General features: G+C 40.4%; 1 protein-coding gene and 1 long non-coding RNA gene across 43 annotated transcripts in view; one reads left to right on the top strand and one right to left on the bottom strand.

Moving 5' to 3' along the window:
* Positions 1-26,021, bottom strand: part of MYCBP2 (MYC binding protein 2) — a 148,922-nt gene that overhangs the window by 39,495 nt on the left and 83,406 nt on the right. For 7 of the 41 annotated variants that reach the window (XM_083435687.1, XM_083435709.1, XM_083435725.1 and 4 more), the window contains 13 exons: positions 25,670-25,722; positions 23,925-24,097; positions 22,787-22,931; positions 22,109-22,321; positions 20,965-21,020; positions 20,035-20,150; positions 18,883-18,980; positions 17,039-17,155; positions 15,891-16,031; positions 10,973-11,047; positions 9,813-10,037; positions 8,822-8,954; positions 7,599-7,724 (listed from right to left, as the gene is read on the bottom strand). In XM_083435687.1, the coding sequence (XP_083291813.1) occupies positions 7,599-7,724; positions 8,822-8,954; positions 9,813-10,037; positions 10,973-11,047; positions 15,891-16,031; positions 17,039-17,155; positions 18,883-18,980; positions 20,035-20,150; positions 20,965-21,020; positions 22,109-22,321; positions 22,787-22,931; positions 23,925-24,097; positions 25,670-25,722 (1,671 nt within the window). The remainder of the gene's footprint in view (positions 1-7,598; positions 7,725-8,821; positions 8,955-9,812; positions 10,038-10,972; positions 11,048-15,890; positions 16,032-17,038; positions 17,156-18,882; positions 18,981-20,034; positions 20,151-20,964; positions 21,021-22,108; positions 22,322-22,786; positions 22,932-23,924; positions 24,098-25,669; positions 25,723-26,021) is intronic. The other 34 variants (XM_083435698.1, XM_083435690.1, XM_083435695.1 and 31 more) reach the window with 11 other exon arrangements.
* LOC310675384 lies at positions 3-20,114 on the top strand. Of its 2 annotated transcripts, XR_014510083.1 has the most exons (4): positions 3-1,749; positions 6,047-6,162; positions 15,899-16,369; positions 19,987-20,114. It is a non-coding gene; the product is annotated as an uncharacterized lncRNA (long non-coding RNA). The 2 variants fall into 2 exon arrangements; XR_014510084.1 differs by lacking the exon at positions 19,987-20,114 and having other exon boundaries at positions 13-1,749; positions 15,899-16,437.

The raw sequence follows: 26,021 nt of genomic DNA, 5'->3' as shown, positions 1-26,021 counted from the left end.
CAAAACTACAACCTGTTATTTTCCCAAAAGTGCTGAATGAAGTCTCTTTGAAAGTTCAGTACTGATAAAGCTTGCACTTGTCTGTGATCTTGTAACTAGGTATTACTCTGGAACAAGACACAGAAATTACCAAGCAATGTGTGGTAGAACCATGGAGAGTTCAACCCAATATTTTGGCAAGGGGTATGAATAGTTGCGCAAGTGATTCAGAAAACATTTTCCTCCAGTGTTCTGATCTGCTTGTTTTGAAAATTAAAGCAAAATTAATGATGGCATGAACTCTCAGATGGCTGGACTGGGAACAAGAGAGTTTATAATTGGGAATAAGGTACCAGCAAAAAATAAATAAATTGCTAAAACTCTTGACTCACAGGCAGCCTGCCTTCAAGGAAACAAGCTTTAAGGGCAAGGACTGCATGTGATCATTATGTATATTTCGTAATAAAGCACCACAGCTAGACAGTAAGTTCAACTAGGATTTTTAAAAGCAGTATTAGTTTTCAAATGATGTTCATGCCTTATTTCTCATGAAATTGTACTTAAACATGCTATTTGTTATTACATGCACCAATGTTTAAGTGCACAGCCCCGTGAAAGTAAATGTCTTTAAATACATAATATATTGGTCCTTAACTAAATGGGATTTTTAAAAAATCAGCTTTGTTTTACTAATGTCAACAAAAACTATTTTTTTTGTAGAGAGATCTAGGCATAATCATTGAGTCTGAATACAGTGGTACCTCTGGTTACGAACTTAATTCGTTCCGGAGGTCCGTTCTTAACCTGAGGTACCACTTTAGCTAATGGGGCGTCCTGCCGCCGCCGCCGTGTGATTTCTGTTCTCATCCTGGGGCAAAGTTCTTAACCTGAGGTACTAATTCTGGGTTAGTGGAGTCTGTAACCTGAAGTGTTTGTAACCTGAGATGTCTGTAACCCGAAGTACTCCTGTATTTGAAAAAGACTTTTTAAATTTAAGATTCATTTCAGTTCTTGGAAGTAGCCATAGGGCAGTTTTTGCTTTCCCAGAAATGAATCTCTTTCACTGGGTGACTTAAACTTTCTTGTTTGGCAGAGGCTTGGGCATATAAATGGTTCTACTCCTGTGTTTCTTTTTGATTTGCACTTAATTTGTTCCATGCCGGGCAATATTAAACTGTTTTAATGACCACCTGTCTTTTTTATTTTGTGTTTGTAGTAATTTTATGATTAACCTATTGTTAATTGCTGTGTCAAGCTGCTTTTTTAAAAGGAGAGGCGAGACACAAATGCTGGAAATAAATAACATCCCTCTTGACAGAAGACAGGGCCAGTTCTGACTTCATTGGCAGGAGGGCATCTCCTACCCTTTGCCAGCTGAGCTTGGCAAAGACAGCACCCCTTGGTCCTTAGTACAATACAACAAAGTGGGTAACCACAGCAACCTGGAAGAACAATAGAATAACAGTGGAGTAGAATGGAACTTTGAGCACTTATTGTAAATGGCCTTTCCTGGCAGCAAAGTGAGCCAGCCGCTAACAGAATAAAGCATGCCCTATTTTCCCAAGGCAGGAAACTTGTGTCTTTGATTTGCATAGGCTTCCTCCTTCCCCTTGAGTTTTCATTCATTACTAAGCTCTTTCAGACTTGTTTTCCACGAATCGGGGACGTTATCTCTCCACCTGCCTACCTACAGAGGAAGAGGGAAACTTTTAGAGGATGATGGAGAAGTTGGTTGTGAAAATGTGATTCATGTGACTAGCAAAGCTTATGGTGAGTCGATTGCCTATGGGGTGTGGTTGTAACATGCTTGCTTGTCTGCTAAAGAAAGCCCACTTGCAGTGTGCGCCCAATGGTCCATTCTCAAGCATAGCATGATCCAGACACTTACAGGACACACCAGAGCTGTATCTGCCTAGAGTAGGGGCCATTCGTGACGGTGGTAGCACATTTTGCAACCCACCTGCCAAAAGCTGCCTCTGCTGAGGCATGGAAGTCCAGCTTGCAATAGCTAATAAATAAACCGAGTGCTCTGCAAATGGCTCTCTGTGCAAATTTCTGTGATGCATTTGTTGGAAGAGAGCTTGGCGAACATAGCCATGGCTCTTAGGGAGTGTGTGTTGTGGTGAACCTAAGTTCCAGCAGGTGCAGAATGCCACAGCGAGACTCCTTATGGGGTCCTCGCCGCGGGATCACATTCACCCAGCTGCACTGGCTCCTGGTGGAGTACAGGATCAGGTTTAAGGTGCTGGTTCTAACCCTTAAAGCCCTATACGGCCTAGGACCCTTGTACCTATGGGACCGCCTCTCCTGGTATGTCCCACGGAGGACCTTACGGTCTTCAAACAAAAATATCTTGGAGGTCCCGGGCCACAGAGAGGTTAGGCTGGCCTCAACCAGAGCTAGGGCTTTTTCGGCTGTGGCTCCGATCTGGTGGAACGCTCTGTCACAAGTGACTAGGCCCCTGCGGGACTTGACGTCTTTCCGCAGGGCCTGCAAGACAGAGCTGTTCCACCAGGCCTTTGGCCAAGGCACAGCCTTTGGTAATTCTTCACAGAACTCTAGCCCAATGGTTGCCATCATTTTGATTTGAACTGATTTTATAATGAATTGATTTTAGAATGCTGTATTATTTTACTGTTGTTAGCCGCTCTGAGCCCGGCTTCGGCTGGGGAGGGCGGGATATAAATAAATTATTATTATTATTATTATTATTATTATTATTATTATTATTATTATTTGCTGTGACTTGTATGTCAACGTACTACATGCTTTGATCCAACATGTGCTACTGTGCGAGCCCCAGCCTTTCTCCTCATGGAGGTGGGATAAAATGAAGCAAATGGGCTGTGTGTTTAATACAATAGTTTTGACAGGTTGATTCTGCTTTCTTCTTTAAGATTTTGCTAAATATTATGCCTGCCATCCCCGTCCCCCCCGGGATGCTAAGCTGGTTTTTTCCTCATGGTCTAAATCTTCTAGCCAGCTAAGACTGGGAGTTGTGGGGCAAGATTGAATGGCCTCTGAGGTGGCAGGCTGTATCACAGGGTTCACATGCTTCATGTGAGAAGCTTTCTGAGTGATGTAGGAAACGTCTGACTTATATTTCCCTTTGTACCCATTTTGCAGATTTGCGGTGCTCTGGTTGACAGAGCTGGTTGGTTGCCTTTGTTCCTGTCTGTCAGGGCCATTGCAACAGCAAGGAGAATGGGCAAGGTAAGGACATGGGGAATAAACAATGGAAATATTTGCCTTTTCTTTAACTGGGAGGAAAACAGAAGGATGAATGGAAACAAGAAATACTAAGAGAAGGCAGGCAGGCAGGCAGGCAGAAAACCTAAGCACACTGCAGAATGAAGCAGGTTAGGAGAACATCTCTGCAAAGGGCGAAGGCAGGAAGTAAAAGTGAAGAGGAAGACAGAAGGAGGAAGCCTAGGAAAATTAAAACCACAGCTTTCCCATTCATGCCTTGGGCAGTGAGCTGGTGGGTGCTCTAAAACACCCTCACCTATCTGCTTTTCCCTACCATATGCATTACTACTCCTGTCCAATACGGAGGATGGGAAGCAGAGCAGTCTTCCAGCATGAAGCCCCTCAAGGCTGCTGACTTCTTCCCTACCTGTGGAAGAACAATTTACTACTTCTTGCCTTGTTTTCCTTCCAATAATAATATACCATATTTCCCAGGTGCTTGATCAAGATTAAGGGGAAAGGGGAGGAGAGAGCGAAGGCAAAGGAAGCAGACTGGAGCTCTGACCAGAAAGCAGAGGACAGGACACACCACAGACGCTTAGCCAATCTTGGGCTGCTATCTGGAAGTGAAAAAATGCCCTTTAGCCACCTATAGAAAAATGGCTCTTTTCCACTCTTCAGCTTCAGTGAGGATTTAAGCTTATTGAAACTTAGAATCTTTTACAAAGTGTCTGAATAATGCTATAAAGAAGCCTTTTCCAATGTGGTGCCCTTCAAATGTTTTGGAGTACAATTCCCATTAGCCCTAGCCAACATGGTAAACCAGTGGTTCCCAATTAACTAATTATTGCGGACCACCACCCCCTTATTTTTCAAAAGCCAAAACATGGACACCTCTATTTTTTAAAATTTTGATTACTCTATGTGCAAAGCAATTTTTTGATAAAATGTGGAGTGGCCCCTAATGAGCAAAGGGTTTTAGGTATCCTAAAAAAAAGACCAATAACGACAAATTGCCTATCCCCAGACAGTTGGAAAAACTTGTCTCCATTGCTCCACTACAACTTGAATTTAAAAAAGCAACTGTGTTCCTAACTTGCAAGTGTTCTATATGCAGAATGCTTAGTTTCATCCCTGGCTTAAAGAGATTAATTAGTTAAATACAGTACTTATTTGGAGTGAGGTTTTTATTCTTGCTGATTACCCAACAGGAACAACCAACTTTGAATTTTTTAGGATTCTACCGTACATCTGTTTCTTCCCACCCCAAAATGTAGCCACATAGCTTCCCACAGAAAAAGAATGAATGAACAAAAGACCCACACAGGCTGCATTTTGCACCAAATAGGACTGGGTGATGTATTGATACATTGTCCAGGACCAGTATGAGGGACAGACTGCGATGGCGGCTTCGCTTGGCAGTATATCGTGAGTGAAACCACCACCACCGCACTTGACTCCCTCCAGCTGGTGCTGGTACCAGAGGGACTCAGGAGCAGCGGTGGTTTCACCAGCGATATACTGCCAAATGAAGGTGCCATCCCACTCTGCCCTCATACCAGCAGAGAGAGAAACCAGTTGCATTGGTGAGGCACCGATACAGCTACTTCCTCCCTCCGCTTCTTCAAACTGCTCGGCTGAGGAGCACATGGCTGCCCTTGCCTCAGCCAACCAGTTTTATAGAGCCCCTGCCCTGCCAACGGCTCACACAAGCCAGTGGTGGTGTAAAACTGCTCCATTGAGGGGTGTGCAGTTGCCATTCCCCTCAGTCGAGCAGTTAACAGAGCCTTCAGGGGCCTGCTGCTGGCCTGTGTAAGCTGGTGGCTGGTTGGGGGCTCTGTTAAAGTGCTCCCACCCCCCCCCCCCAGCTATAGCGAGCTGTGCAATTAACAAGATAACTGAGTCCCTGGCAGGGGATAGTGCTGCAGGGCCCCCTGGGCGTGTCCGACGGACCCCCAGGGGTCCCCTAATTGGGAACCATTGTGGTAAATTGTTGAGGGTGATTGCATCTGTAGACCAAACACTTGGAGGGCACCAAGTTGGAGAAGGCTACTTTAGACCATAAGTTAAAGGTAAAGGGACCCCTGACCATTAGGTCCAGTCGTGACCAACTCTGGGGTCACGGCGCTCATCTCGCTTTATTGGCCGAGGGAGCTGGCGTACATGTGGCCAGCATGACTAAGCCACTTCTGGCCAACCAGAGCAGCACATGGAAACACCGTTTACCTTCCTGCCAGAGCAGTACCTATTTATATACTTGTACTCTGACGTGCTTTTGAACTGCTAGGTGGGCAGGAGCAGGGACCGAGCAACGGGAGCTCACCCCGTCACGGGGATTCGAACCGCCGACCTTCCGTTCGGGAAGTCCTAGGCTCTGTGGTTTAACCAACAGCGCCACCCGCATCCCTATGCTTTTGATAGATGCTTTAGACCATAAAGCATCTATCAAAATGGTTTCTGAAAGCCTGAATTCTCATGTGTGATCTAACAATACAACTTCCTAGGTCCATCATCTTACTGTAGTAAGGAATTAGTTCAGTGATTTTGGATCTTTCCGCAACAGGGCTGACAGAAAACAGGTTAGAAATAGGTTGCAGCCAAATCAGCAAAACTAAGGAAAAACATGAAAGCAGCAAATCTGTCATGAGCATCAAATGAGACAAAGCACTTTAATGCTCCTGAAGTTATGTCTCTGCAGGTTGCTTTTTGTCAGCTACGCCAGTGATATGATTATAATGATATGCCTTTGTAGGTGCTTCACCCGGGGAAAAATTCATAAAAACTTTCCTGTAGTGTTCCTTGTGATGTATTGGCAGAGATGACTACAAGGCACTAGGCTCAAACGCTCTAACTAATATGCTGCTCTAATTATTTTTAGGTAAATTTACTTGCATGGAGACCTAAGGGTATGCCAGCTGAAAGGGTACACTGCTCTTTGCACTGAACTACTGCAAATACACAAGGAGAATGAGACAAGAAGAAGACATCAAAACAGTAAGGCATGCAACAATAATCAGACTGCAATCCAAACAAGCTATAGGTTAATTCAGCAGAACACAAAAAGGGGTTTCCAGGAAAAATGGATTAATGAATATGTGACATTTATTCATATCACAACCAAGAAAAATGAACACAAACTGTGTGCGTTTTTTAATAGAGAAAACATAAGAAATTTACGCAAGAAACTTATGTTCAAGGAAGTCTGTGGTTCACGACTTCTCCTCAAGAATGCAACACTGAACTTGAAGCAACACCTAGATAACATAATGTTCACTTGAGGATAACTATTACACTTAAAATGTAGGGAACGATCCAGTCAATGTTAAGCACATCTTTCCCACTGGAATCAAATTAAAATTTATAGGTGCTCACGTTTTGCTGGACCATGCATTATTCTCAGAAAAGAAAATTCCAAGTTGAAACTTTTGCTCTTCTATGGGCATGTCTATTTTAAAACAATTCTTAATTTTAAAATTCTATGTTCTAAAGTTGTATACTGCTCTCTTTTACACTAGATCTACAAGTCTGAACTCATTTATCTGCTGTAGGAATACTAAAATGACACAAGAAATATCAATATCAAGAGCCACTAACATAGAAAAGTTTGGGGTTGAAATACATTTATACATGCACATTTTACAATTGCCACAATGATTTCCATGGCAATTATACGTGTATAGATACTGGTAAGCACTCAGCTTTTCACTAGTGGGGTACTTTTCACAACACACTTAAATGCTTAATTTTAAGGAGCTAAACTAGCAAAACAAAAACAACTTAATATATAGTGTTACAGTACTGTATAGAATTTTGATTTAGAACCTAACTATACAACTTTCATGTCAGTACAAGGACTCAATCTGATTCCAAGTGCTGGTACATCAGACACCACTGGTTTTCCTGTTCTGGTTTTTGTGCAGTGTTTTCTGGAATAAGGAGGGTCTGTCAACGAAAAGCTTTACTTTTTACAGGGAAAACTACAGTTGTGACATGGAACATGACACCGATCAAACTGTGAAAGTCAATCAATACTGTGGTTTCTCAAAAGTATTTGCTCTGAACAGAATGCTTAGAGTGTGATGCTAATTTTTTAGAAGCAAGCATTTTTAATGCATGTTCACAATCTCCAAACAGTTCATCAAAACGAGCAGTTTTCACTACAACGTACAATTATTATAACTCAAGCCCATCTTGTTCAACAAAGGCTCTGTTTATTATTATTTCAATCCTGATCCTACAACAAATAAGCAGTGCCAGTTTTATAACTCTGAGCCATATAATATAATTAAAGTCTCATATAAATGAAGAATAACTGCACTGATGCATCGCCTCTGAGTTTTTTAAAGTAAATATACTGGAGCTACAAATACAATGGATAGCACACTCAATATTCAAAAAGACAGAAAGAAAATAATTAGTAGAAAATTTACCTTTGTTATTTCCAAGGCCATAATCAAATCCTTGTCCGTTACTGCACCCTGTCCCCTTATTGAAAGTTTGCAGTGAGAAAGGACTTGGTGGGGGAGTCTGACCATTCTGATCTATAAAAGCTTGTTCTGTAATTGCAAGAAACAAAACAAACACAAGACTGCTTCAGAATGTGATTTATGTCTCTACAGTGGGAATGAAGGCCAAAATATACCGCATTTTTCGCTCTATAAGACGCACCAGACCATAAGGCGCACCTAGTTTTTGGAAGAGGAAAACAAGAAAAAAAATATTCTGAATCCCAGAAGCCAGAACAGCAAGAGGGATTGCTGCGCAGTGAAAGCAGCGATCCCTCTTGCTGTTCTGGCTTCTGGGATAGCTGCGCAGCCTGCATTCGCTCCATAAGACGCACACACATTTCCCCTTACTTTTTAGGAGGGGAAAAGTGAGTCTTATAGAGCAAAAAATACGGTATGTGCACAGGAATGAAGGTTTCAATTAATAAATCACTAACTAGAGTAGTAGTAACATGTCTACTCTAAATTAAGATTAGAATATAGGCCACCTCCCTTGAGTGTCCATGTGCAGAAAGCGGCAGCAGGGGCCCTCATCCAATATCCGTGCATTGGATGTGCACATCTGCAAAAGGGAATCCTATGGGCATCTGCTGATAGTGGAGCTGGAACCCTGTGTGATCAGGGTTCCAACTTTACAGACACAGGTTTCCCCTTTTCAGACGTCTGTGCCCACGGCTTGGATGCCAAAGCCACCCCCATTGTGTGGGGTTAGGAGTGCAATCCTGTTTGGCCTTGTCTATGAGTGGCTGCCCCCTTCCTCGCAATTCATGCATGAAAAGGGCTTCCATGGTCCTATGCCCGATTTCACTCCAAGAAATTATTAGAAGTCATCCCATGATAAACGTACATCGCTTTCGACTACCTTAATAAAACATTTTGCCTTCTAAATTGTTCACAATGTTTAGGATTTCTTTTCAAATATTTTAAACACTGTTCTGACTCTTTAACTTGGGGAGATTCGCCTGATCAGTTCAAACTAGCACAAGAATATGGCCACATACCTCTGTTAAATGAAGAACTTTGGGAACCAGTGCATTCCTCTGTTCTTTCTGGGGTTTTTATGCTAAATTTTTAGATTATTTACATCTCTGCTTTTTATTGTTTGTGTGCTTAGTTTCTATCTGTTTGTAAAAATTAAGGAGACTTGCCATCTTCATGCCGGAGATACTGGTTTCCACCTCTGTCTCTAGCTAAGGACCAGGCATCACCTTCATCACTTTCACAGAACTCTACCATGCTGTTCTTATCCATCTGCACCCATGTCCCTTCAGAATTAGTCACCTGGTACATACACACACACACACACATGGAGAGAGAGGCACATTTAATTTACTTTTCAAATTATCCACCAATGAGATGCAGCAAAATGTTTCCATATGTGAAAAAGAGGCTCTTTTCTGTCATGGAAAGGCAACAGGCATTCTTCAAGTTAAGTGCAGAAGAATAAGGAAGAATAAAAAGCATTTGTATTCACAGAAGGTTTAAGATGATTAGAATCTTCAGTGTGTTAAGACTGGATTATATTCAGAAGAAAAGAATAAACAGAGCACCAAACAAGCGTCCAGATGATACACATAGCATTTGATAGCCGATAGAATGCAAGGGTCGGATTTTTATTTATTTATTTGACACATGAAGCAGAGAAAGCTTGGCATTGACACCAGGTATTTAATATTCACAAAGTTGCTATCATGTCCTGTGTGCTGTTTGAGAAAAAATCATAGCATGACACACTACATCCTCAAGCCCATTGCAATAGGAGAGCACCAAAGCACAATCAACCGCATGCAACAGTTGAATCAATACCAAGAAATAAGATAACTGAGTTCTGTTGTATCCCCAAAAATAATTCATTGGTAAACTCTGAAATATGCATTAAACATAGTCCTTTAATAAACCCACATTTTAAGCAAGCGTACAAGAAAAATCAAGTTCAATCAATGCCCGATAATGAAATATACGACAAAGGCAAAAGTGGTTTGCATCAGTTTACACCATAAACAACCTTTAGGAAGTTAACAGTTAGCAACCAAGGGTGGAAAAGCAAACCTTGCGTAGGATAGCTGCTTTTCTTACGATTTGCTACTATTATAAACCAGTATCTATGAAGATAAGAACTGAAGCTACAAGGATCCATACCTCGCCCACTGCCTTGACTTTGTTTCCCAGAACTAACATTCCAATGGGGATACCTCTAAGGTTGGGACAGCTTCTGACGTTGTGACCTGAGGGGCCAGTCTTCACTACCTTATATACTCCAGGCCCACCACGAATGAACGGCATATCTGGCTCCTGCATTACCGCTTCCTGAGGGCAGTGTGAGTTTAGGTCTTTGAAAAAGTCATCTGTGTTAGATCTAGACTCCTGAAAATTTTAGAACAAAAAACCAAAAAAAAAAAAAAATTCCTGTTAATAATGCCTTTGTACTTTTCAACTAAGCCCACCTCTTTGTTAGACCTGAAATAACTAAGGTCTCATCCTAAAACACTTAACAGAGCACGTGTTAAGCTATAATTTTCCATATAAGACAAGAACTGAACTTGCAGTACTCTCTATATTACTACGGAACACGAAGAATAAACGATATGAGCACATATATAAAAATAAAAGGCACACATTTGCAACATGAACATTTGGAGCAATTCTTCAACCATGGTTAAGAAAGATGATACAAACACAGGACTAACACACAGGACTATGGCCAAGTAAAAGTATTCATGCAGGAGAGTGCAAGAAAGAAGGGGGGATAGAGGGTATTTATGCAACTGTTGGAGACATTCAATACCAAGCTATATAGCATCACATATGAGCCTTCTTCTGCAGAATGTAAATTGATATTACCAGCTAAATATGGAGACCTAAATGAATGAATTCTGCATATTCTCTGCATTTTGGCGAACAAAGATGTTATTCAGAAGTTTGTTAACCAATTCTTCCAGGAGAACAGTAATGGTAGGCAAGCTTGCCAAAGAATAGCTTGCCAGTCACTACCAGCTTTCTGCTGCTGTGCGCAGCTACAGGTAAGTGTGGCATGTGTTCTAGGTAGGTGCCCTCAATTCCTGCAGATCGATGGTGGGATCTAACAGGACTGGTAAGTACCAACGCATGCTGAGCATGAGCACTAGAACACGTCAGAGTCTCCAGCAGCGCGAAGCAATTGCTCAGCAGATGTCAATGTGGAAATAGTATCCTTGAAAGCCTGAAAACCACCAATTTGAATGTTCAGATGGCTCATACTCCACAATGCCCAAAATACGTGTACACAAGAGACTGAGATCCTGACAGTTAAGAAAACTCACCTGAGGGGGGAAAGGTTTGGAAGTCCATGAAAACAAGTCCAAATCCCTGACTCCTTGGCTAGCATTAAAGATATTCTATGTAAAGTTTAAGATAGACACATATCAACAGAGAACTGGAGCATTAAGACAGCAGAAGAAGAAATTAAGAGACGAATAGAACATTTGCTTAATTTTATTTTCCCCCCCTGCATCCTTGCAAACAACAATCATTTCTTTTCATAAAAAGGTACTCTTAAAATGAAGCCAGCTGAGCCCACTGCTCACCACGGAGGAAACAATCTGTTGGAGACAAACAGCTTATACTGACAGTTCTAAATGATGTAGTGTGTCATGCCATTCACTGAATAGAAAGATTCTTTTATGTAGAGCTTAACGCGTTTTGTGCAAGGCAATTCCCATTCTCCTGTCTGAATGAGAATACAAGTCCTATCAAAAGCCAGATTTGTTTTATGAAAGACAGTCTGCCACTTTGTGAAGATTTGTTTTCTTTTTCTGGGGGGGAACATGGGGAGGCGGAAGCGAGGAAAAAAGATTGAGTGTGGACACTCAGCCACCTATTTGCAACTGGAAAGGTTTAAAACGTAGCTATCAGTACTCAGAAAACTTTGGAAAGCACCCAAATGCCAAGTGTCCAAAACCATAGTAACAAAATGCACCAACATGTGAAACACAGAGTACTCTAAAAAAAATTATTTGAAAAAAGAAATAAAATTAATGTATTTTCCACATTAAGACGGATAAGGGATGCACACATTAAAATATGTTGATTTGGTACCTTGTGGTGGGTTTTTGTACTAGTCTAAAATATTTGGAAGAAAGACTGTTATTTAGATCAGCCATTTTCCCATTTATTTTTGAAGACTGACATTAAGCAGATGGGAAAACGTACCAAACACTTTAACCAGCTTTAAAAAATACATTTAAAAACCCCACACAAAATGAGTAACACATAAAATAAGGAATTTGGCAGTTTAACTCAATCTTCATTTAGTTACAACCGGGGTCGTGTTCGGGTCATACATCATTTCTCTCTAAATACATGTTCTTTTAAGGAAAAGTGGCCAGATTAGTTTGAAGACTTTTTTTGGAAAAGAAAAAAAAAGTACATCCGTTTTGGATGAGATCCTTGTAGCCATGCATAATATTCCATGCAGGCACTGAGGTCTTATACACCCCCCCCCAAAAAAAAAAAAAATGCTCTTGAAGTTCAGGGGAGACTTCAGAGCAGGACTGAAAAGGTACAAAGAGTTGAAACTGAAAATTAAAAAAATGGGAAATCCCTCTCCCCTACCCACCAGAAGCATTTTCCACTCACAAGTGGGGCTGTTTTGATCTTGTAAATAAATCCAGTACTTACACAAATAAGGTGGCTGATGACCTTTTTGTTCAAATGGGTCAATGAAATATATCAATTTTGTACACATCTAAAAATACAACATTTGTTGGAGTAAGTTGTGCAAATTTTAGATGAGATTTAATCAAAAAAATGGAACAAGAGGTTATACAGCAGACTTTCCACACATAAAACAACATCAAAATTTTGCCCCAAAATAGTGCTCTTTGAAACATACACTTTTATTATTGTTGTGATATATGAATTATGCAAAAAGGAATGAAAATGAGATTAGGAGGTCAGAAGCAAGTGGTGACTGCAATGAGTATTCAAAATGAATGCATTTATTTGTGTAAGCGTTAGGATTCCATGTTTTTCTAACATATAATCTTCTCCGTCACTTTTAAAGAATGTGCATGCATCAATCACAATAGAAAGCTTCCGGTATGGAACTGTCATTCCTACTCATTCAATGCTAGTATTTGCCAGACACTTTTAAGTTGTCAGTATACATTCTTTACAAACCCAATCTGCAAAGAAGTGCTCCTAGCCTTCAATTTCTCACAAATATTTTATGTTGTTAAGTCTAAAAGATAAACCTTTCAACAATAATGTTTGCCTTCAACACAGCGTCAATAAACAACAGCACATTGCTTTTATCTCAGAATCTGCATAGTGCAACCTTGTTTTTAGAACAGCTTTCCCCTGAAGAGATCTAGATATCTTCCATTTCTATGTGCCACTAAAGGTTTTTTTGTACAGAAATCAAGATACCTAGGAGAGATACAGACCTGTACAACTCTTAAGTAAATAATAGTTTAAGTACTGCATTTGAAGCCTTGTTTTTCAATATTTCATATTGTTTTTGTAACGTAACACGGGTAAATGTGATATGTGGAGGGCTTACTTGCAGTTCAATATTTTCTGCTCGACGATTGGGACTGCTAAGGAAAGATCTCAAATCAATAAAAGTCTGAGATGCTCTCTTGCCCCTTCCTACCTCTTCAAGGATAAAAATCTGTATCACATTTAATGGCACATATTATGTCCCTGACCAGCATATATTGGAGTGTTATGGGTGCAAGTCACAGGGAGGATTGTGGGAGTTACCACATGCAGATCCAAAACTCTTACCAGGTTGATACAGTACTTCTTCCTAGTAACTGAAGTCTTAATAGACCCAATGTCAAGTATTTGTACTTTTTTATTTTTTAAAAAAACTTCATCAGGAATAAAGTTTAGTTGAGATTTTCAAGTAAGTCATGGAATACAGCCTATCAAGGAAGCTAGTTAAACAAGGAAACTGTTAGGCCAGCTCTCTGGACTGTCATTCTTTTAAGAAGAGAGATAAAATAAGAGAAAGAAGTAATACTGAAATTCCCAGGTATTAGAATTTTAGATTTGCAAAGTATGGTATAAAAGGAGCGTTTAAGCTAGAGTTTTCTTCCTAGCCACTACTCCCCCAAAGCAATGAAGAGAAGATGACCAGCATAGCCATGCTGCCAAAATCGGAAGTTTCACAAAGATATTTGAATAAGTGATCACAAACCAATAATAAAACTGTTGGGTGCTAGGCCTCAGCAGCCTAAGAAAAGTGAAGCAAAAGGCTACAACCGGCTACAACTAAAATCCAAGAGAACATTCAGCAAGTATGCAGACAGCCAAGGCAGCACACACAGGCTACATTTAGCAACTAAGCAGGCATAGCCAGGAATGACTGTGGTCCATAAATAATCCAAAACCAAAGACTTTATACTATAGCCACTATCAGGTCAGCAGTAACCAATGGGTTAGGGTTAGTGGCTGGAGCAATGCTGGAAACTGAGAACACATCATAACCTAGGGAACATTTAGACCTGCAACCCTTGTTGGTTCATCACACAGGACAGCAGAACACAGATCTGAAGGTTCCCAGTTCTACCCTGTCACAAATGCAGAGATTTTGCCGTTCATCTCAAAAAGACACACCAATCTGCTTAACATTTCCCAACTGCCAAATGCACATGAAGGAACTATTATAAAAAAAATATATGTACAAACATGACTTGGTTAGATCACTACGATGCCCTCAAACTGGTATAACGTCCCTGACCTTTTAAAAAGATAGCTTCTTACTTAAGTTGGGGCAGTTTACTCTTCCACCTTTAAAAGAGGTTGCCTTGAAGCAAGTGGTTGCTATCATCATACAACTTTCCCACTAAAAGCCACTAACTAGCTTACTAATGCAACACGCCCTACGGAAACATAGGGTTGTATCTAAAGGTGCTGTCTCGCCTGTGCAATAGACTCCCACAAAAGAACAGCCTCATCTGCCTCTCCTCTGCAGCCCCACCCCCTGCACCCTCAAAATCAGGTTCAGAAGGTTGGGGGATCCTCTGCAGCAGATTTGGGGGGCACGTGAATAGAGGATGTTGTGTAAGTAGAACTCCAGTCACACTTGCATTTGATTCATTCTGTTGTTTCCATGCTACCACTGTCTGTAGCTTTGCATATATGTTCTTCTTCATGCAAAGCCCTCTTTCAATGAAGATGACAGGCTTTCCTATGTCTTTTATTTCTTGTCCTGTCAGCTTTGTCCATTCACATATTTCAACCTGTGCCATGACATTTCCACACCCTTTCCTAAAGTAACAATGAAGACATACTGAACAAATTCTACCAGCAGGAAAAAACTGCCTTTCCCTATTATTAACTCCTTACAGATGCGGTATCTTAAATCAGTGATATCTATAATATGTTACAGTCAGTAACGACAATATGGTAAATACTCTTACTCAATATTTCAGCGTTCTCTCACAGGAAGTCCTCAATAATGTGGCCAAATCAAGACATATTTTATCAGTTTCGGTTTAACCAAATCTTTTTCACACATGGAAGAAATGATGCTAATAAATACATTAATTAATTAATTTACTATGGGCTGGTGTAGATATAACCCAAGCACAGCTTCACACAATTTCCCCCTTTCAAGAGCAATTTGCCACCCTTCCTTGACAGCCCTAAGCCAGATTTGAAATCAGGGTTAGCGAATGCCAATATACCACAGTTAAGTGATATGACACATTAAACCCATACAACTGAGAATAAATTACTTTATCATATCCAACTATTATTTAAAAAACCCTAATCATCTTAAAGTACCTAGACGTATCTCTTGAGGGGTAACTTCCCATTGTAGAAAAACAGTATCAGTATGGTATCCAAATGAGAAAGAACTATTTCTGGCAGCAGCAAGCCTTTATAACACTTTGAACCAATTGCTTTTGAAACTACAGAACAAGCAGTACAGGATATGCATTCATGTTACATATTAGTCAAATATAAAGGGTTCAGATGATAGCCCAGGCCCACCTTAGCTAAGGTTCCAACTTAGCTAACTGCCTCCTTTGGAGGAGAGGGAAAATACTTTCAAAAACCTTAATTGCTTCAACATCAGCATTATTGTTGATGTTACAGGACCTAAAATTGGTTAATGGGAATGATTACCCTTATAGATGAGATGGATGAATGATGACAACCTTAAAAAAGTGATTGATTGAATGAATGAGTGCACTATAATATTCTTAAAAATTGTATTTTACTTACATCAACAGGGACCAAAAGGCTCTTGCCAAGATGCTGGTTAAAGGAAAGGCACCAGGCTTCAGTGTAACCATTCATATTTGGAACATATTTCCTTATTGTCTCATCGTTCAGCCGTAGCCATACGCCATCATCATTGTGAATCTATGAAGAGTAAATACAAGCCAGGCTACTTAAGCAGCAGATGATAACAGATTAAAGATCTAGCATAATACAACTGCATGGGAGGTAAACATTTGGCCTATTTAACGAAAGCTTTTTTAAAAGGCACAAGAAATTTAAAGCAGATGAAGATTATGGAAGATTATGGATTATGAACAAATGTATTTAAAGAGCAACTTCCTAATGTATCTACAACAACGCAAGATCGTGATATGGGACACCACTCCAGAAAGACAGCTGATGCACCACTGTTGCCAACAGCAACTTGAAAGCATCGTGTGTCTCAGGATCAGACCGTGAAAATAATTTTTACTATGAAGGTAAAGAATGGCTGGAAATGTAACGATTAAAAGGCATATTAAGGAATTAAATTATGCCATGCTCACAATGATTTGCAATCTTTTTTAAAAAAAAATTACTGCAAAAAGGTGGTTTTTATTTTACAAAGTAATAGTTACAAAGGAAACATTCCAATTCTCTGTAAAATATATATGTATTGTTTTCAGAAACGGCTGACTTCTTTTAAAGCTAAAAATGAAACATTTCATTTCTGAAAAATCAACAGAAACTTTAAAATGTTAACAGGATAAAACAAAAATATCTACCTCAATTTCGCCAAAAAGCAATCTTGCAGTCTGTAGCATGAGTTTAAAGCAACACAGAAAGCAAAATGGCTGGTTAATCATATGGCCTGATGCAACTACATGTCCTTTTATCTAACTTTGTGGCAAATACCCAGAAGAGCTCACAAGCACTCAAGTAGCATTTACAATTTTTCTCCTGTGAACAGCAGGCCCCCATATCGCAAATTGCTTTTGAAAGTATTCCATTTCAAAAAGGCTTCTATGGCCTAGCATGGCTTCTGGCCCAAAGCACTGAAGTTCAAAGGCCACGTGAGATTAGTCATGGCATTCTCTGGATTCTGGTCTGTATATGCAAGTGGTAATTTAATCTAGATCTCAAATCCATATAAATTTATTGCAAGTTACCTCATCAATAAAGGTAATGGATCCATTGACTTTTACTATGCCTATCTGCTCACTCTGAAGGGAAGGGTGACTACGGATACGCAGCCCTGCACTGTCCTTGGCCACAAATTTGCGAACCTAAGAAAAGCAAAGAGACAGTAAGGCAGAGAAACCTGGAAAAGGGCTCTTAAAAAAAAAAAAAAAAAGAGTATAAAGATACAGCTTCAGATTATGGAAATCCACAGAGCTCTAGAGGAAAGCCTCCTAACAGCTATAGTCAGCTGCTAAACTCACCCAGACAGATGAACAAGAAACCAAAATAAAAAATCAAAGTCTGTTCTCTTCTGGAAGCCATAGAAAAATAAAGCTGTTATCAAAGTCACTCAAATACACATGGACCAACAGAATTAGATATTCAGAGTTTACTTTAAGTCAGATATAAACAGTAGTCACTGTCAACTGAATGAGATGAGAGGTTGGGATATTCCAGCCTAGTTGTAAATGCAAGTATGTAAATCAACAGGAACTACTCTTGTTCTGAAAAGCTGTTGGGCAACAAAGCAATCACTAGGACTTAACATCTGCTTCTCTGGTTTTTCATGTACAAATCCTAATGATGTTGGTGAGACCTATCCCCACATAATTCATGTTAGAACTGGACTTAAATCTGGATGCCTTTAAAAAAAAAAAAGCAAAACTTTGTTTGGAGTTCTTGGGATACTGAGAAATTTATAGGAACATGCCTTATTCTTATTAAGGCAAAAGCTTTCCTTCCATTGTGAATAGGTTGTGACTGAGACCGTCACAGGGTTAAAGCTTTCTCCCCCATAGCTTGGTCACAATACACCCCCCCCCCCAAAGCTATTCATTTCTGAAAAATCAGCTATGCAAAATGGGAATAACATAGTTAAGTACCATCTAGCCAAGGGGTATATAAGTGAAACAGTTATGATAACCAGTATAAATGTCAGAATGCAGAGCCTCTTCCACCCTAACATAACAAATAAAATGCAATAAACAGGTTTTGAAAATACATTTGATTTGTGTATGTTTGCCAAGGAGTCAGAACTGAGTATTAGGAGGAGATCTTTAACAATATACAACAATTTTCTTCTTTTCTGTTTTAGCAGTTTCCCGTCATCATTTAAACATATATTGCTACCTTGAAGTTAAAATGTTAGTCCATCTAAACTAGGGACTGGACCCCTGAGCTCTGGCAGTTTAAAAATACTAAATACCGTATTTTTCGCACCATGGGACACACTTTTTCCCTCCTAAAAAGCAAGGGAAAATGTGTGTGCGTCCTATGGAGCGAATGCAGGGGGGAGGCAGGCGGGAAAAGCCCCCAAGAGCCGCACACAACCTCTGTGCGCTCTTGCGGGCTTTTCCACAGGAGGAAGAAGGGACTGACTGGTCACATCAGTCCCTTCTCCCACCTCCCAGAAAAGCCAGGAGAAGCCGCGATCTCTTTAAAGGAGTTGCGCGGCTTCTGCAGGCTTTTGGGAGAGGTGAGGGAATCCCCCCACCTCCCAGTAAAGCCAGGAAAGCCCTGCGCAGCGTCTCCCGGCAAGGAGAGGCTGCACGGGGCTAAAGGGGAAGCCAAAACAGTGAGCGGGATCCATCCTGCTCGCTGCCTTGGCTTGTGCCATAGCCGCGCGCAAGCCCTCCGGCAGGGAGAGGTTGTGCACGGCCTATACGCTGCTCTTTGGGGCTGGGGGGGAAAAGATTTTTTTTCTTGATTTCCCCCCCTAAAAACTGGGTGCGCCCTATGGTCCGGTGCACCCTATGGTGCGAAAAATACGGTAATATAGGTCATGTACATGCACTAATGTAATTTTTTTAAAAAAATGTTTTCGTTCTTATACCTTATTTGGTAAAGGCTCTGCCTTCGGTTTTACCAACTGGGTTCCAGGTGGTATCATTCCTTTTGGAGGATCTTTTACTTTCACTTCTAGTCCAGCATCTGTAAATTAAGAAAATTACCATGAAGTGTATATAAGAAATCTAAGTAACTGTTTGAAAGTTATTTTATTCTGAAGTGGGTTACATTCAGGTCTTGGCAATGCGGTAAAATTCTAGCTGGTTAAGTGAATATTACTTATGGCATCAAAGCAGCTTAAACCTGTGAAACACATTAGGCATGATAAAGGTGACTCCTGAATCTAAATTGTTCCCATTTTTAAAATGTTTTTTAAAAAATTAATTTAGAGAGTATGGTGTGAGGAAACCCGAATGAAAAACAAGGAGTGACAGAGCTAGACCTTCTCTGACAGAATCATTCCGGTCGCAAGTCAATAAAAAGTTCAACTATATGAAAGACTGCATTTAAAAATGACAGTATTAAAATCATACGACACAAGGTACAGCCGATTATAAAGCACCACAAGCAATTACCCTCCTCAATCTTTACATGATAATAAAAATGCAATGAAGTGTCATGGGGAGGAGGGGTACCTGTCAGAATATTATTTGGAAGAAATGTGTATATAAACATAACTCCTTGTCAAGGATTTAAAAGACTGCTCACGTAACAGGGAACTCCAGCAGCCCATGACAGGATACATATGGGGAAAACTTGTCGTTCAAAGCACAGTTGGACAGCAAAAAACTCAACTGGCATTTCAGTCATAAACAAAGCAGAGCTACTGAGGCTGCACACAAAGTGAGCCTTGACTCAGTTTCCATCTGTGGAAGTAGGAGAGAGCTCCGCCAACGAATACAGAGATAGAGAGATAATCGGCCACTATGGGAAGATATTGCATTTGCTACTATTAACTTAGCTAAAATGTATGCATACACTGTTATCAACACATTTCCAACTATGTGCTCTGACAAATTTTCGGATTTGTTTTATTTTCAAGTATTTTAATATCCTTTTGAGTAAAAAGAAGATGCTATATGTCCTCAAAACATTATGATTAACTTTAAAAGCTCTCTCTCTCTTTCCATTTTCTGGCATACCACTATAGGTGTATTGACATTTTTGACATCATACAAAGATACGGACTTTTATGTACCTATTTCAATGCCATCAATGGTAACGTGAATGGTGTAGAGACCAACTGCTCCCGGAGTCCAGTTAGCACAGTAAGTTCCATCATTGTTGACTCTTATCAACATGTTTTCACTTGGTCTAGGGAGGGAAAAAAGGATACTGAAATGACAACACACCACCCACTGTTTGAATATCAATTCAGGTTGCCAGCTCTATGCTTAGAAAATCTAGTACTGTATCTTCATTTCTCTTTACATGCAAGCTTGTTTGATGTAAAATAGCCTTGGCTACAAAGTAATAATATAACATCAATGAAATTATTTTTAAGAAGAAAGAAAGAACACAAACAGAAAACCAAAGCAAGCATGCCTTCTAATCAAAACCTTTCATATTTAAACGTCAACCAACTGTGTACCTTCGTCAAACAGCAGCATCCCACCACCCTCCAACTTTGAAAACTAAGGGAAGTTTCAAAAATGGTTTTGTGATATGGTGTGCAGGTTGCAAACTTAGTCCACCAAGTTAATAGATGCTCCCAAACGAATCTATAGCAATTTGATCCTGGTTTCATTCTGACAAAACGCCATGTTTAGAAGAGTCGCCAAAGATAAAAATATGAAAATAAATTCAAATGCAGAAGGAACTAACCACTCAGTTTCAAATACAGCTTTACCCCAAGAATAAGGCAAGTACAATAAGAGAGTGCTTTAACTTAAGACACTGAGTTGCACACAAAGCTGTATGTGCAAGCTCAAGAACCAGAATTTGACCCCCAGCAGTCCCTTTCACATCCATTCAAAAACTGCTCCAGAAGTTTAGAGAAGCTGCTGTTGCAGTTTGGGGAGGGGCTTCTTCCTTTAATATAAGCCCATGTGAAATCACATGAAGTCAGTTTTAAAAATTACTGTATGGTATATAATTTTAAATGTTATATTTTGCACAAGATTATTACCTCTTAGGTGTTGGTGAAGCAAAGCGCAACTCTTCAAAAGAATAATTTTCATAGACCTATAAAGCAAAGAGCATATCAAATTGCATATCTGGTTGCAATACTAATTGAAAGAGTCACAACCTGGTTCCTCAGCTCAAATAGCACACAGAAAATAACCAGAAACAGATAAAATTACTCCCATCCCTGAAGAGAATACTCCGAACGGGAAAGGAGTTTATTAGATAGCTAGGGGCTTCATTCAGCATGCTTCTGAACTTGAACTCTCATATAACTGGACCGGTCATTCTGGAATGAAGTGATGTGTTTTTTCCTCATTACACCCTGGTCTATCTAGTGAGAATACAAAGAAACATTGCCTAATTAAAACGGTAAAGACATAGAGAACGTATCACACCAACACACTTAAGTCAAGCTTCAATCCTTTCCAACAGCAGGAGCAGATGGATTTCCAGACTTGAAATGAGCTAGTTTGAGTAAAAGATGATGAAAGTACAATCACGGGCCACCTCCGGCTGCAAGGGTGTTGCTGGCTCAGAAATGGAAACAACAGGAAATACCAACCATAGAAGATTGGAGATCGAAGTTGTTAGACTATGCAGAGTTGGATAAGATGACTGGGAAGATTAGATATTTAAGAGACCAAAAGTTTACAGAAGACTGGGGAAAATTTGTTGAATATCTGGAGAGTTTAAGTGAGGGTCAAATAACGCCAGAGGGTTTCAAAAGAGCACTGTGAAAACGTGAGAGGTATTGTTAAAAGGGAATAGAGGAAAAAGATTTTTAAAATGACAATATAAATAAAGAAAATGCGTTAATTAATAATGACTACGAAAGATTTACGGAAAAGCTGAAGGAAGTTCAAAAAAGAAAGATTTGGAAAATTTGAATGTGAAAGCAATGTATATTTCGTTTTGTTTTTGTTGTAAATTAATAAAAATCATTTAAAAAAAATAAAAAATCACGCGCCACCTCTTCAACGGAATTGTCTTTCTAAAGAGCAATCTTGTTCTTTACAAAAGCAGTAAAGAATACCCACCAACATAAAAAGGAGAAACATGTTGACCCCACTAGATTTCTAGTTAGTCTTCAAGTCCCTTTGTTCATTAGACAGATTTAAAAATGTATGCCTTAAGTAGCAGTTTACCTTCATCATTGTAATAGCAATGTAGCGAGCTTCTTTCACTATCATCGGTTCATAAGAGGCATCGAGTTTTGGAGAGGGAAGTCCTCCGAAAGTCAGATCAGTGGAGGAAGAAGCAGCGCCTGCGGGGCTGCCTGGGATGCGCTGAAGTTTTTTTGCCTGTTCTTGCTGCAATGAAGTTTTTTTCTGGGAAACAGGAATTGCCTTGACTTCCACCTGCCAGATTTAAACAGGAAAGGTGAGGATACAGTGGTACCTTGGGTTAAGAACTTAATTCGCTCTGGAGGTCCGTTCTTAACCTGAAACTGTTCTTAACTTGAGGTACCACTTTAGCTAATGGGGCCTCCTGCTGTTGCCGCACCACCCGATTTCTGTTCTCATCCTGAAGCAAAGTTCTTAACCCGAGGTAATATTTCTGGGTTAGCGGAGTCTGTAACCTGAAGCGCCTGTAACCCGAGGTACCACTGTATATTAAATACCATGCAATACCACAAAAACAGCTAGCAATAGGCTTGTTCAAAATATTGTGGGGAAATATCTGTTTCTTCCTCAAAATATGAGAAAAACAAAACTATTTCACACATCTGCAGAGGGCGAGTTGAGATTCTTTGTGCTAGCTGTATTCCAAATTGCCTAAAGATCAAGAAAGCGGTGACAGGAAAACTACCTTTTTAAAGTTACCTTCATATTAGGCACATGAACAACATCACCATACTGGTCTTTTGTCTGCACGGTAATAATAGTAGGCCAGCCACATCGGATGTCATCTTTATTCAGAATCAAGGATGTTTTCTGGGGATCTGCATATGAATCTGGTTGAAGCCATCTAAAACAGGAAAGATAAAGCCATTTAACATATATAACTCATTTGGTGGAGTTCAGTGTGGAACTATTACATTTTCCCAACTCCCCCACAGGAAATTTTGAGGGACATGGGGGAGAGGTAGGAAGCCTTGCTGCTGTTAGGGGTCATTAGTTGACTCCTGCCCTGTGTTCTTGGGGAAATAATATCAAAGTGGGGTATAGAACAAGACAAAATTGTGGAGTTGGAAGGGATCTGCAAAGATTATCTAATCCAACCCCTTGTAAATCAGCAGCATATGCGTTACAAGAAACAAGATAAAGCTATCAAAAACAAGATCTTAGTTTGTCACAGAAAAGTACTACCTTTAACAACAAAGCATTCTGATTAAAACACCCCTGCTAAGACTTCGGTTTATATAGCACTTGTGCTATAAAGGTAAAGGTACCCCTGCCCGTACGGGCCAGTCTTGACAGACTCTAGGGTTGTGCGCTCATCTCACTCTAGAGGCCAGGAGCCAGCGCTGTCCGCAGACACTTCCGGGTCACGTGGCCAGCATGACAAGCTGCATCAGGTGAGCCAGCGCAGCACACGGAACGCCGTTTACCTTCCCGCTGGTAAGCGGTCCCTATTTATCTACTTGCACCCGGAGGTGCTTTCGAACTGCTAGGTTGGCAGGCGCAGGGACCGAACGATGGGAGCGCACCCCGTCGCAGGGATTCGAACCGCCGACCATGCGATCGACAAGTACTAGGCGCTGAGGTTTTACCCACAGCGCCACCCGCGTCCCTTGTGCTATATTTCATTCTAAAGACTCAAAATGGCAGCCCTTTCCTGTACTTACTTACAAAAAAAAACCTCCAAAGGCAATTAAACATAGAAGGGGAAATGCACGCTTTTCAAAGTAACAAATAAGGAATAATAGAAGGAATACTTTGGCGCTTGTGGGTCATATTTATTCAAAACGATAGCACAGTAATAGAGGTGGTCATGGGTGTAACTTGGTAATAACAATACCTTGCAAGTCGTCCGCCACTTGATCCTGGTACACATGAAATGAAATCCTCCAAAAATGATTGTTCATTGCTCTGTACTTGGAGAGGGAGATTTCCTTCAAGGGCCTCCAAGATAGTTGGCGAATGAGATAATGCTAAACCTTTTCCCAGGATGCCAGAGTGAGTCTTGCAAACCTGGAGAGGGTTGTGAAATATCACTTAGCGTTTACATGGGTTGCATTAAAAATAAGATTTCTGGTAATCAATTCAATTATTTATTTTATTTGTAAAATTGGGGCCCAACGGCTGCATCTGCATGTCATGTTAAGCCAAACTGAATTCCCAAAAGTCTCCACTTCAGCCCTCCGCTACTCCTGGCCATATCACACTGGGAGCAAGAAACAACAAGCCTTGGATAGTCACGTCATCTGAACCCAGGCTTCCAATTTATTTCTGTTCAAACAAACCACAAGTAGTAGTCAATGTTTATTTTTGGCTTGCTACTTGCGGTACCTTCGGGGAAAACAAGCCTCAGGTTCAGAAGTCACAACCAGTCAAGGCTATGGTTTGTTGCACCTGACAAGACCAGGAGCAGGGGAAGGGTGAAGAACTGGAATCAAACATTTACTATGGTCTACCTGGAAATGTGAGCCAACCCAGTCTATCAAAAGTCCCTAGAGCAGCCTTTCTCAACCTGTGGGTCTCCAGATGTTGTTGAACTACAACTCCCATCACCCCTAGCTAGCAAGGCCAGAGCTCAGGGATGATTGGAGTTGTAGTCCAACAACATCTGGGGACCCACAGGTCGAGAAACGCTGGCCTAGAGCATCAAATACATACAGAATGCACTGGCTTCATTATAATTTCAAATTAAACTAGTAAAACTAAAAGATTATAAAGGAGGTACCCTCTAAAACCCAAATCTTACTTCTCAGCAATCTAAAGCAAAAAGGCCTAATGGATTTCCATCCCTGCACCCTTCAAAGCACTCCCTGAATAGGAGCATAACTCAGAATATATCCTTTGGTGCCATCCTTTAAATTGCTGATCCTAACAACTGTATACTGGACAGCACCCTTTTGTGAATAACTCACAAAAATAAGTCTAGGCCAAGAGACAAGTATATGCATTTTTAGTGATTATACATGCAGTACAACTCTTATCTATGCCACTGTATTTTAAATATCTGGAAGCTGCCTTGAGAACCTTTGTTAGTAGGCGGAATATAAATAGTCCAAATAAAAAATAATAACCAATAAATAAGGTAAACTAGCAGGCTGCATCACATGAAGAAAGGCTGCAACTCTCTTTCAGATCATATAATATTACTCTAATGCAGTGGTTCCCAATTGGTGGTTCACAGCACCTGCCCAGGGGATCCGTGGCACCATTCATGCAACCAAAACTATCATACAGATATCAAAATTTTCAAAAGTAGGGGGTCTGTGGCTTGGCTTTTGAAAAACAGGGGGTCCACAGTTCTCAGCTAATTTGAAACCACTGCTCTAATGAATTATCTAAGGTGTTAAATGGCAGGAAGTCTTGAAAGGAAGATGCTTTGAATAGGCCAATTTGAGATCTCCTGAACTGGTATACATGCTGCTCATCACAGACCTTGCCCCCTGCTGTAGCTATTGCTTTGAGAAATTCTTTACACACTGAAGTTCTCCTAAACAAGCCAAATTAAACCACTGTGCTTTCTGTTTTGTATCAAATGGCAAAGAATCTCAAGGGTTTGTTTTGCAAAGGCAGCGGTTAATTGTCTACCTGCAGAGCAGCTTCTTCCAGGATCTCAAGATCTTCTTCAAATTCATTGCCTGCTTGGATAGAGTAAATAACGTCATGAAATCAAAACACATTTTAAGGTTTTATCTGTATACCGAATGTTCCCCTAACCTCACTTCACGTGACAAACTGGGTAACTGGCTCTTCCCCTTAATCTAATTTCTAGTAATGACAGAATTCCTGCACTCTACCTCTTAGGAAAAGACCCTCAGAAAACAGAGTTCAAACCATATCCAAACTAACGTTAAGAAACCCTGAAAGGAGGGGAAACAACAACAACAATTAAATTTTTATACCACCCCTTATTGAAAGGTCCCAGGCTGGTGTACAGCAT

This window comes from Podarcis tiliguerta (genome assembly GCF_965153285.1).
Source record: "Podarcis tiliguerta genome assembly, chromosome: 4".
NCBI classification, from domain to species: Eukaryota; Metazoa; Chordata; class Lepidosauria; order Squamata; family Lacertidae; genus Podarcis; species Podarcis tiliguerta.
This window is presented reverse-complemented; position numbering and strand designations above follow the sequence as displayed.